This window comes from Fistularia commersonii, chromosome 16 (genome assembly GCF_037954325.1).
Source record: "Fistularia commersonii isolate RoL2024-O1a breed Wild chromosome 16, RoL_Fcom_v1.0, whole genome shotgun sequence".
NCBI lineage: Eukaryota > Metazoa > Chordata > Actinopteri > Syngnathiformes > Fistulariidae > Fistularia > Fistularia commersonii.
In genome coordinates, this window is record NC_141299.1 from 712,040 (window position 1) to 724,935 (window position 12,896).

The 12,896-nt window shown below is 47.5% G+C and overlaps 1 protein-coding gene and 1 pseudogene across 8 annotated transcripts in view; one reads left to right on the plus strand and one right to left on the minus strand.

The window, feature by feature from the left end:
* Positions 1 to 481: 481 nt before the first annotated feature.
* dnajc6 (DnaJ (Hsp40) homolog, subfamily C, member 6) overlaps positions 482 to 12,896 on the minus strand; it is a 48,580-nt gene continuing 36,165 nt past the window's right edge. For 3 of the 8 annotated variants that reach the window (XM_086161438.1, XM_086161436.1, XM_086161433.1), the window contains 9 exons: positions 12,312 to 12,338; positions 11,015 to 11,353; positions 10,765 to 10,908; positions 9,374 to 9,478; positions 9,147 to 9,284; positions 7,394 to 7,738; positions 7,068 to 7,216; positions 6,392 to 6,568; positions 482 to 3,013 (listed from right to left, as the gene is read on the minus strand). In XM_086161438.1, the coding sequence (XP_086017564.1) occupies positions 2,912 to 3,013; positions 6,392 to 6,568; positions 7,068 to 7,216; positions 7,394 to 7,738; positions 9,147 to 9,284; positions 9,374 to 9,478; positions 10,765 to 10,908; positions 11,015 to 11,353; positions 12,312 to 12,338 (1,526 nt within the window). In that variant the 3' untranslated portion in view covers positions 482 to 2,911. The remainder of the gene's footprint in view (positions 3,014 to 6,391; positions 6,569 to 7,067; positions 7,217 to 7,393; positions 7,739 to 9,146; positions 9,285 to 9,373; positions 9,479 to 10,764; positions 10,909 to 11,014; positions 11,354 to 12,311; positions 12,339 to 12,896) is intronic. The other 5 variants (XM_086161440.1, XM_086161437.1, XM_086161439.1 and 2 more) reach the window with 3 other exon arrangements.
* Positions 4,048 to 4,854, plus strand: LOC147225478 (uncharacterized; annotated as a pseudogene).

Here is a 12,896-nt window from a genome sequence, read left to right on the forward strand (position 1 = left end):
ATGTCCTGCACCACCCTAGAATCCTTCTTCATTCTTTTGAAAATTGTTGGAGGGGTTAACACATTTTATTTTTCCATATGTCTCGACCTAGCGGAAAAGTGGGGGTGAGTTCTTTTAGCATTTTACTTTTTAGATGTTTCCACAGAATATCTATTTTTAATGTTCATACCTCCGTCTCCCCAGATGTACGGTCTTAACAGGATGCCTCATCCTGCTGGATGTTTTAAACCAGACACATCTCCATAATGTGATTTTCAAGGGTTCCACCGAATAAGGGGATGATGGAACAATCCTGTTTCACAGGTGAGAATTTGGAGTTATTTGAAGGGTTGTATTCCAGAGAACAGATTAAACAGTCTTTTCATCAACCGTAGAATCGTGTGGGAGGATTAAACCCACAGACATGAATAAAAACAAGAGCAGGTGTTTTTTTTCCACACGAGAAAAGAGAGCAGACAGACACTCCTCATGCCTCCTGGGCCTCATTTCACTATTTATTCCTGTGCACTGCACGCCGGCGGTATGTACATCCCCACGTGATAACGGGGAACACGAGAGCAGAGCTTTACACAGTTTAGTAATACTTTTCTCAGAGTGGACGGACGGACGGTCACGACAGGCAGAGTCCACTTACATACGTATCACAGCTTCTCTCTCTCTCGCTCTCTCTCTCTCTCTCTCTCTCTCACACACACACACACACACACACACACACACACACACACACACACACACACACACACACACACACACACACACACACACACACACACACACACACACACATACAGTACAATATAGAGTTAAGCGTTTTAACAGAAGCAGTAAGATTGCAGAGAGGAGAGTTCAGTCAGCGCAGTGGGGAAGTTATTTCACATGTACGTCCTCAGTGTAAATAAGAGCACAGAAACACAGAAAAACACACTTCCTGTCTCATCCCAGGGGGTCGCAGAGTCCGCCACAATCCAGTCCCTTGTTGGGTCTCGGGTCCATGACCAGTTGTCAGAGCGTGTTTTCCCATCCTTCTCCTTTTTTTAAACGCAACGTCGTTATGCAAACGGGGGAAAGAGGGAATCCTGATGGAGGTGGAGGGGCGACAATGTCACGGGGGAATATCGTCCTTCTGCTGGAAAACATCGAGAGTGAATGGACGGATGGGGTGCAAAACCATCGATGGCATTCCTGCTGAAGAGGGATTCACACCAGCAAAAAACGGCGCACCTTTGCCAGCTACATGATATGTGTTATTTTACCAGGATGAAAAACTGCATGATTCTTATCAATAAAACCAAAAAAACATGTTGAACTGAGGTTCGAGGAAATCTGCAGGTTTGGTGAAGAGCTGATGTAATTAAAATGTGGAGGCGTCGGAATGAGCACGAACCTGGCCTGGAGGCACACGCTTACTGATTTAAATAGATAAATAAAATTATAGAAAAATTGTTAGATTTGTTTATTTTACAGTTTTATTGTTTTGCCTACTTCCTCTCTTAAGCCGCTGACCTTAAATAGGTTTTAAAAAACAACAGAGATTCATTTTGATCTACTCCTTGAAGTACACATGAGCAAATGAGGGTTTTTTTGAGGTGGGGGTCCATACGACTGTAGCCCTGATGACGCGCGCACACACACACACACACACACACACACACACACACACACACACACACACACACACACACACACACACACACACACACACACACAAAGCAGCGACCGATGTGCAAAATTAACGGGGAGATAAATAGGCCATCCTGTGAAAGTCAGGAGTGGGTTTGTGCTTTGCGTGGTGCTCCAGGTATCTACCTGCAGAAGAGCTGCTCCACAGGTCAACCCTGTTGCGTCCGACCTGAAGTCGCGTCAGACTGAGCAGAAGTGTGACTTGATGGAGGCTGTGTTTTTTGCCTTTTGTTTGGGTTTCTCTCGGGCCGGGGACGCCGTCAATCTGGAAGGGGCGGAGCAAAACCCAGCAATCCACCTGACACGATACACACACACACACACTCTCATATTATATAACAGGAATTTTTCTACTCTAAAAACTAATTATGATAGATTGGATGTTTTTAAAAGGACTATTTATCTTGATTTTCTCATGTCTTTAGTATTACATTAATTAATGAAGTTTACATTTCTAATGTAAATGTTATTTTTTTAGATCTAAGGTAACCGGGTTCCCTTTGTTTGTATCTATCTCATCTGAAGTTAATGATTTAAATTACTGTTTTTCACGACACAAGATTTTGCACGGATACTTTGTGTTTCCTATGGTCACCATGACCGGGCGACCCTCTGTTTCAACATTTAAAAGTGAATGCCTTTTTTTTTTTTTGTAAAGGAGAGTTTTCTGTAGATTTCCCAAAACAACCTTTAGCTCACACTGGTAGAGTAAAAAGCAGAGTGTATGCATGTGTGTGTGCGTGTTTGTTTGTGTGTGTGTGTGTGTGTGTGTGTGTATGTGTGTGTGTGTGCGCGCACGCTGACATGGACCCCTTTGGGCTAGCTGGACTTGATTGTTGCTAACTGCTTTGGCAGACACTCCGGCTCTCTGCTTCTCCGCCCCCGGAGTCTAAGAATTTCGCCTCTCTATCTCCTGGTCTCCAGCTCCTGTTTGATCAGTCCCGTCTCAAGGTCAAGGGGGAGGCTTCAAATGTCCTGGTTGGATGTGGTGGTGGTGGGGGTTCCAGGGCTGAGGGCACTTAACAAGCACACGGTCACTGCGTCTACTGTGGCTACGTGGAGACGTTTGTTTGCACTGCTGGCGCTGACGCCACCGCTCGCCCCCCAGCTGGATCCTTGGCGGTGGCGCTGAGAGAACTGAAGCGTGAGTTCAAACATCTGTAGAAAAACAGATGTTGTGTGTTGCCTGGAGGTGGGTTACATATGACGGCGTCCTCAGGGTCCACCGCGCTCAGTACAGGGGTTTTTGTCCTTGACTCTCAAATTCGGACCAGGCGTCGTTCAGTTCCATGAAAATCATCTTGGCATATTGTTCATAGGGCTGTCCCGTCGCCTGCAAGCAAGGAGAAAAAAAAGAGCACGAATCAGCTCTATTTTTATCTCCATCGGTGATTGTAGTCAGATGTTTTACCGTCAGCGGAGGCCTGGGTGTGAACCACCTGCTTCCAAACAGACCCCTACCTGGAAACAACCAGGATTTAAAACATCTCGAGTGTTTGTGAAGGAGCAAGACGATTATTCTAAGCCTTAAAAAGGTCAAATCGTGTTTTTGATAACTCCACTTTTCAAATGAGTAGTTAAGCTCAAGAGGAGCCAGGGGAGGATCGTTGCTTCTGGTCAGGTAACCTCCTTTGTGAGGTGCTCCGTGGAGGTCCCACCAGGAGGATCCTGGACACGCTGGCGGAACCGCATCTCCTCAGCTTGTCTGGGAATACCAAGGAGGAACTGAACCGAGGGGTCTGACTCTGAGTCTCCTTGCTGCCGTGACGGATGGACGGAGTTACGTGATGGTCTGCACCACTGTGAAATCCCCTCCGTTCAAATTTAAAAAGTTTTTATTTTTACATCCAAAGAGGAGGAAATATCTACTTAATGACACAGTTTACACACAAGATGATGGAGAGATTTGGGAATGGACGGCAGGAGCCGTGAACACCCTGACACAAATGGTGAAAAGTAAAGTGGAAGCGGAGAGACAGCCTTTCTCTGGGTTACCATGGACAACGCTTTCTGCTCTGATGAGTCACAGATTTAGTACGTCAAACATTCCCCTTTTCACTGATTTAACCCGTTGCTATAAATCCTTTCTTCTCAAAGAGGGGCAAGTAACTGTGTAAACAGATCAGTCTTACTCCATGCACCTCCTTCATGGAGGGGGGAGGAGGGGTTACCTAAGCAGATCACCTCTGCTCCCCCGAGGCTACCGCTCCATGATTAAAACCCTGCCGATGGCACGATGAAAGGATCTTCTAACATTGCTCAGGTGAACTCCTGTTACACATTAGTTCCTGCCCTCATTTAAAGGAGAGGCTTCTGCCAGGCAGGAGTGTAGGTTCAAACCCCCTTGATATGATCGTGCCTGCAGGAATGGCTGTTGTTGTCCATTTCCTGCTCCCTGCGCTGGTGGCATCCATTGGGGGGGCTATCAGAGTGGACAATATCAACGTCTTCATGACCAGTGCCCGGCAGGTGGCCCACCGCGTCCAGCACGACTACAGCTGCTATGTGTGCAGGCCGATGCCGTACACAGCCCAGGAGGGCCTGCTGCTGATGGCCCCGCCAGCCTCGGACTGCGACACCTGTCACCTGCTGCACATCCCCTTGTCCCAGAGCTAGTCCCAACCCGACTGCCCCCACATCGCCAAGATGAGGCCAAGAGGTGTGCTCTCTGCCGGGCGCGGCACTCGACTTCAATTATATTCAGGATGCACCACCAGTCCCTTATCAAGAACGCACTTGTTGCCCTTTCTCCTGTTCTATGGCGTGATGTCCACTTTGGATCAGATAGCAGATCTGTGCCATGCCGTGCAGACCATCGCCAACCAGACCAGCTGGGCCCTCTCAATGTCCAGTGAGCTGGCTTCTGTCAGACTTCTGGCTCTTCAGAACCGAGCTGCGCTGGACTTCCTTTAGGCAGCCCAGGTTGGCGCTGAATGTTGCATGTTTGTGCCTGACTACGCCACTTTGGGCAACATCATCGACCACCTTCACAACACAGTCCAGTCTGTCCACCAGGGCTTCGGCTCCCTCTCTGCTTGGCTGCAGCCCGCTTTCGATTTTCTGACTAATCATTTTATCAAGGCAGTCATCATCCTGCTAGTGTCCATCATTTGTTTTTCCATGTTTGTATACTGTGTTAATAAGTTCATTTCAACTTTCAATAAGCCGGTCTAAAATTTTCATAATATGGTAATATTCCACTTGTCTTGCCACTTTCATTGAAACTCAAAGTTCAGAATCGAAAACCAGTCCCCGGGGGGCAACTGGAGGGGTCATGTGCAGCATTAACATCTAAAGATTCAACATCTATAAATTAACTGTCCAACTGTATCATAAACCGTACATCTGCGCATGCATACCACATTTATAAATACCTGTGGAACTATACACTGAGAGGAAATTGTAATGCAAAATTGTATACTTGTTCCCAAGTAATACCAGGATACAGATTAGCACCTCACAGCTAGAAGGTCCCCGGCTGGATTCCATCCCCCTGCAACCCTGACTGCAGGATAAACAGTGTAGATAACGAATGAATGTATACTGTATTAGAAGTGAGTGGATGAGGTGAATGCCACTCTCTATTTCATCTCTATAAGCAAAACCTTGGGGAAATATTTACATAAAAAGGGCACTACAGACACAACGAGAAAAGGTTGACTTGATTTTTGGACTATTAAGGTCTTCTGAATATGAGCCGCACTCACAAAATTTGAAATAAAAAAAATGGAACATATATAGGCCACCCTTGTCGATAAGCCGCAGGGGCCGGTTTTTAACATGAGATGTTACACGGAAAGATATATTTAACTTTTGATTAAATACGTCCCAAAAATGCCTTTTTCCGAACAGTGCCTGTTACCTGTCAATTTCTCCACAATGTGCAAGCATAGAGAGGAATCCTAAAGATTTTTTTCTCACTTTCACAGTGACATGAAATGAGCAAAAGTGCACATAAACAATGAAGTGTACAATAAACAAGCATTTAGACAATGAATCATAAAGTGCACGCAGATCCCGCACACTAAGGAAATCATACCTGCCGGCAGCCATCAGACTGTAAAACTCTTTAGTGTCTTCTGTGCAATAAATGTTTTACTGTACAACAACCCCCACTTTTACACAAAATTATTACATGTAATCATATACATGTACTTGTAAATACACATGTATATACATTACATATATCTTTATGTATATTTTTACATACCTTTAACTTTATTTTTATTTATTTCCTTTGGTCCTTACAGTTCTTTTTCATTTATTTTTTATTATTCGTTATTTTTATTCTTATTTTATATCGAGTTCTATCCTGATTCTTCCCCACTTGACTAGCAGGAGCTGCTTTCAATTAAAAGCAATTTCCCTCTGGGGGAGCAATAAAGTATACTGATTCTGATTCTGATTATAACCACTGAAGCCGTCTTCTTCAGTGTCAGAATTAAAGAGTTCCTCCGTCACACACCCCCTTAGTCTCTCTTTCGTTGTCGCTCTCAATGTCACTTGTGCAAACCAAACGCGTGTACTCTGCGCTGTCAATGTGACGAGGCTAAATATTTGGGCAAAATAATTAGCCGCATCATTGTTCAAGTGAAAAAAGTAGTGGCTACTAGTCCAGAAATCACAGCAGATGTTTTCATCAAGTATTCCCAATAAAGCACATCTTTGTTTAGACTTAGCACCACACACAGTTTGGTACCGCCCATCTCACCTTATCCGGGTGAACGACGAGGACCGCCTTCCTGTAGACCTTCTTGACCTGTTCAGGCGTGACCAGGTCGGCCATGCTGACAGGCTTCCAGCGAGTCTCCCCCTCCCACAGCACGGTGTGCATGGTGGACAGCAGGGCACGGATGTTGCGCTCCTTCCCCTCGATCCAGTCCAGTATCTGGGACACAAACAGGAGGCCCATGTGACAACTCCAGACTGTCTGGGCTCCCGTCAAATCATAAAACGAATCATTGGCCAGGCTAGACCTGGACGCTTGATCACGTTCCAGAATAAAATAGGGTCCTTTGCAGCCGTGTTTTGTTATTGTTTGTTTTTTTTGGGTGGGGGCGAAGGGCAGATGAATTGCTTCCATTGTTCCACAGTGAATAAACACAAAAAAACAAAAGCACGGAAACCTTCTGGAGCATTGATTCCGCCCAGATGGAGTGCTGTGAGTCAAGGTGCGGCACTACTGCCACTCACAGAAGCAAACAGGAACAGTCGGAAGCAACTTGTGCTTTTCATTTTTCCAATCCGAACATGAACACACACACACACACACACACACACACACACACACACATACAAATACACATACACACACACACACACACACACACACACACACACACACACACACACACACACACACACACACACACACACACACACACTACCTTTATTTTTTCCGGGTCCATCTCTTTGGCCATCTCCTCCTTCCTCATCTCTGCGATGGTCCTTGGCCCTTTCTTTTCTTTGGTTCCCGCGAAGCCCTGGCCAGACAGCAGGTCATCAAAGTTGGCGTCGGAGACCTTGGGCTTCGGGCCTGATGGAAAGGAGAGAAGACATGACAATGATGCCCCTGAAGAACAAAACCAGGACTGGGCTTAGTTGAACCTAAGGTCTTAATGTTGCGCTCACGTAGCCCCCCCTGCAGGTGACAAGCCACCTTTGCCCGAAACCTGTTTGCTTTAAAACCCCCTGCCGTCGGCTTCTATCTCACCCATGCCGGCCTGTGTTTTGCCCCCGGCGCCGGGCGAGCCCCCGCCCATGGCGGAGAAGCTGACGTTATAGTTCGGTCGGTTCTGGGGCGAGGTGTGAGGCATGGAGGAGTGGCTTGGGCTGGGCTTTGGCTGCGCGGGGGGGCCTTGTCCCTGGGGTTGCCACCCTACGGTGCCCACACCGCCTCCACCGCCGGACTGCCATGAGGGGAAGCCGGCTCCTGCTTGGGACTGCCAAGCTCCGGTGTGCTGCGGGGAAGGAGGAGGCCGCGACGGGGAGCCCATGGGAGGAAAGGACGGGGTCGGTCCTGTAGGGGTGGTGGGCTTGCTGGAGAATCCAGAACCTCCTGGAAGAAAATGCAGGAGATGATATATCAGGGGTGCACAGGCTGCTGAGGGGCCCCCCAGCGGGTTCAATCCATCTTGTGGAGTAAATATATAAGTTGCAGGCTAAACGCCCGGAGCCGAGCAGATGACACTGAACATGAGGACTCAGAACTAGAGCGGGGTTTCATGAGCACAGGTTTGGCAGGACGCTGGATACAGTATGGCATGAGTAATGGGGCATATGGCGGAATGGATGGCGAAGCTTAGCGCCACACAGTGTGGAGGCCAACTTGAAAGCCGTTGTTAATGTGCGGTCATTTTAGTTCAAGAAGATGCCAAGCACTTTAGTCCGGGCATGAATGAATGAGGTTTAATTAGTAGCTTAAGTTAAATCAAACAGGTGTGGGGCTGTTATGAATCTACGTGTTCAGATAAGATGGAATATTTAGAAAGAGGACGCAGTGGCGCGGTGGTTAATGGCAAGATAATGAATGAATGAATGAATGAATGAATGAATGAATGAATGAATAAATGACGAATTTGTGTATTATCTTCGTGCAGTGTCATTGAAAATGCTGACTGACAATGCTGATTTCCAAATGACGGACTCATAGATATTATTGGGTGAAGTGGTGTGGATCAGGGATGTCAAACATACGGCCCCCAGGCTGGTATTGGCCCACCACGGGGTCCAATCCAAGCCGTGGAATACATCTACAGTTTGAAAAAAATCATAAAAATCATGACCTATTCTTTTAAACTAAAAATGCAGTTTCTAAATTGTCTGCTTTGGGCACACTGTTTTAGTTGGTGTTCGCAACATGGCACAACCCTATATGACTCAGAACTTACAGCAGATGGCAGTCATGCGGCTTCCGGGTCTGTAAATAGTATTTTTACTTATTGTTAGAAATGCACTTGCTTTTCCATTGGCCCCGACACCCTCATCAGTAAGATGTCTTTGTCAAAATATAGAGAAAGTTGACATGGAATGTAGGCTTTTCCAAGAAAAATGGACCACTTATTATTTGTTTGTTGAGGTTATTAAGAAACCTGTATTCTTGGTGTGGATGCAGCAAGTTTCGGTGCCACTACGAGACTCAATACGAGACATCGCGAAAACACAACAAAATGCACGGGGAACTCAGAAGACAGAACTGAGGCATAGTGTTGTTGAAATTGCACTTACTTTTCTTTGTGAATCTCGGGTTATTCGTCATTTATTTTTTTAAGGAACAGTTCGTTACAACAAAGGAAACAGTTGGACTTAGTGTTACCTCCAGGTAATTACGCTATGATTTTACTAGTCCAGCTCCCTTGACATCAAATTAGGCTGCATGTGGCCCCCGGGCCAAAATGAGTTTGACACCCCTGTTATCGATGAAGTGATGTGCTTGTTTGAAGGAATGCGTCGGACGACTGACCCACCTCCTAGGCTCCCCCCGAGGTTGCCGATGTCAGCAAACGGGTCCAAGGTGTTTGGCTTGGTCTGATGGGTGGGGGTGCTGTGAACTGAACCCGTGGGGCTGGTGGTGGCCGAGCGGCTGCCCATCCCGAAGCTTCCCCCTAGATTGCATCATCGCAGAGGATTTTCAGAGCATCAGGGCAGAGCCTTCCCAATAAGGTTTCTGTGATGACGCTGGGTCGGGGCTCACCTGTGGTAGTGGTGGCGGGTCTGTTCCAGTCCCAGCCTCCCATGGGGTTCTGCTGCTGGATATTGACAGTTGGGGTGGCCGACAGCGGCACAGGGGAGCCCCGGCCTGTTCATTTGCAGCAAAGTGGGGAATTTGGAAGAGAGGCGTTTTATCTCACATGACGCAACAAAACATGTCTGACACCTGACTGGGGCTGGCAGCTGCAGTAGCACGCTGGAAACACATTCCTCCTCCATATCTGCTTGTCACCTCACTTTCATGTGTGTTAAATTAAGTAAATCAACCCATGTAAGATATTAGATTCCCCCCAAGTGTTCTTTTCACCACTTCAGGAAAATGTCTACCACACAAGGTATGTCGCTAAAGCAGTGGAACCTTGACTTACAAGTGCCCCAACTTACAAGCTTGCAAGATACAAGTTGTCGCTCAGTGGATGTTTTGCTTTGTGTTGGAGCCCAGACCTGAGCTAGGAGCCAGTGGGATGAGGGTTTGACAACCGCTGTCCGTGAAGTGGCATTTAAATACAAAGGCAACAACCACTACTAAGTAGCCCTGAGAAAGTCATGGGAAAAACACCTGCGAGGTGTGCGTGTTGTGGACTCGTCCGTGGAGAGATGGAGAAGTTGTTTACAGTGAGATTAGGTGACGGAGAGCATCGTCTCTGAGAAGGCAGGAGACGTTTGCGAGGATTTGGTGCAGCGGACGGCCGGAACATAGACGGATAAGGTGTCAGATGAGACATTCAAAGCCGGTAAGGGACGGTTTGATGGTTTTAAAAAGAGGAGCGGCTTCACTCTGTCCATAAATGGAGTTTAGACAAATAAAGTGCAGCAAAGTTAGATTTAGCATTGCAATGTAGCATCAAGTGTGAAGCCAGTATGTTAAGGATAGGATCTTCCGCTGCTACCAGCATCTTCATCTGAAGATGTATTAATATAGTTTTATACATTATTTGTTATTTATGAAGTACATTTTTCTTATTGAAATACATGTAACAAAAACAGTGCCCTGGAACAGATTAATAGCATTTCAATTGATTTCAATGGTGAAATTTAATTTAATGTTCCAGCAAATTCAGTAACGATCTCAGTGACAAATCATTTGAACTCCTAAGTAGAGGTATCACTGCACTATTATATTGGAATCTGTCATATGTCCTGTGAAATAAAGCCAAGCAAGCAGAAAAAGGTAGCTAAAAAGGAAAGTTGGCCTGAGGGTGCAACATTTAAAGCCCGATCAACATGAAAGTAGGAGGCTGTGTCCGCCGTGCTTGGCAGACGGCAGTGAGACAAAGCTGAAGCAAGTTCTCATGCAAAGTCAAAGAAGCCACAAGTGATTTTTTGAGTGAGTTGTGAGGTGGTAAAGCTGTGCACGGCAGAAGCATGCCTTACCCAAGCTGGTGGGCTGCAGGGTGGGGGAAGGGGAGCGAGCGGCATGCAGGAAAGGGTCCGGCTGCCCGACATTACCTGGTCCAAGGAACGAGCCCATCATGTCCTGAGCCTTGGGCACGGGGCCGGCCCCGAAGGGGTCAAACACTGGGGGAAGCGGGACACGGTCGCAATGTTATTCCATTTCATTTTACCGCCAGTATTGATTCTTCTTATCATCTCAGACATGTTTTAGATTTGACCCCTGTCCCACCTGGGGCTGGTGAGGGGCACGGTGAGGCAGTGGTGGGGCCCACTTTGTGCGGCGTGGACTGGGTGGATGACGACCCGCTCGTCGGCTGAGGAGGAGCCCCGAACAAATCCCCGAGGAGGTCGGTGGTCGCGGCCGCGGTCGAAGGACACGGCTGGCCTACCTCCTCCCCGCCCAGGCCGAGGAGGTCCACCTCCCCAGCTGTGGACGTTGGCGCGGGGTCACACTTGTGCGGGGCCGTGCTGGTGCTGCTCCGCTGGCTCGACAGTGACAGCATCTCGTCGTCGGAGGGCTCGCTTTCGTCCACGTGACCCCGGCCGTCCAGGCTCGACCGGCTCGGCTCTGAAGGGGAAATGGTCAGGAGAGTAGAGCGTAAGAGCGGTGAAGAAGAGCAGGACGGGGGAATGAGAGGCCTGAGGACGGAGGTGAAGAGGAGCACACAGGAGGAGAACAAGGGGAAACTAAATATGTCACTTCTACAAGCATCAGCCGCTCCACTCACACTGTGTGCTCTGGTACGCCGTCCGAACACCGCTACCGGCTAATAGCTGTCCTCATCCGAGGTGATTTGCAACAGTGATGGCCATTTCAAGGAACATTAAATCATTCACTTATTCATCATGTGTACTGGTTGTCGTGCACTCTGGGTCACAAGAAGGTGGAGCCTATCTGTCATCGGGCGAGAGGTGGGGTTCACCCGGGACCGGTCCATCACAGGGCCACATATAGGGACATCCAACCATTCACCCTTTCATTCACAGGTCATAGAGACCAACCATTCACATCTTGGCAATTCACAGTCTCCAATGAACCTCCTGCATGTGTTTGGACTGTGGGAGGAACCCTGAGGAACCCAACGCAGACACAAGGAGAACATGGAGACTCCACACAGAAAGGCCCCCCTGTGGGATCCAATCAGGGGCCTTCTGGTTGTGAGGCGGGAGCGCTAATGCTGCACCACCATGCTGCACATTTAGAGTCTTGTCTTTTGTCACTTTTTCTCGATTGGAGGACAAAAGACGTGTTTGTGTGCGTGGCCCCGTCGTGGACACAGACCGGCAAAGCTGTGAGAATCTCCGCCACCAGACGAACTACACGGCACTACGGGTTGGCGATCAGGCTCCGCCCCATTCAATCAGCACACATCGGAAATGGAAAACATCTGAACCGCCGTGCAAAGATGGACAGTTTTGTTATTTTCACGCCAATGAGGATATTTTGTAGCATTGAATGAAAAAGGGCGATGAGCCTGTGTCGCTATGGCAACTACTCAGCGTGGGTGAAGGGGCTGAGGCCTTACCCTCCAGGTCCAGGCCCTCCATCTCGTCTTGTCGGAGCAGAAATAAAATTCAGGTATAAGTGAATGAATGACTCTGTGTGTGCTATCATGGCACCTGATTGGTTTTTAGGGGATATTTTGGGATGGGATTTGATTTATTCATCTAATAGACATTAATCAAACCTAGAAGTTGAGATGTAAAAATAAATTAGTTAGAACATTACCATCAACACTAGGGGTGTCAAACTCAATTTGGTCCGGGGGGCAACATACGTAATTTGATGTCAAGGGGGCCGGACCAGTAAAACCATAGCGTAATTACCTCGAGGTAACACTCATGTAACATTGAATCCGTACACTTACATACTGTTGGGTGTATCACAGGCATTCGCAAGAACATCCCGGATTTAATGTGACACAATAAAAACACAATCATGACAACATTCATTTTTGAGCATTGTGTGAATTTAACCAACAACTTAAAACGGGGTGTCAGACTCATTTTGATGCGGGCGCCACATATCGGCCTGATTTGATGTCAAGGGGGCCAGACCAGTAAAATCATTGTGTAATTGCCTCGAAATAACACTAAGTCCAAATTTTTCC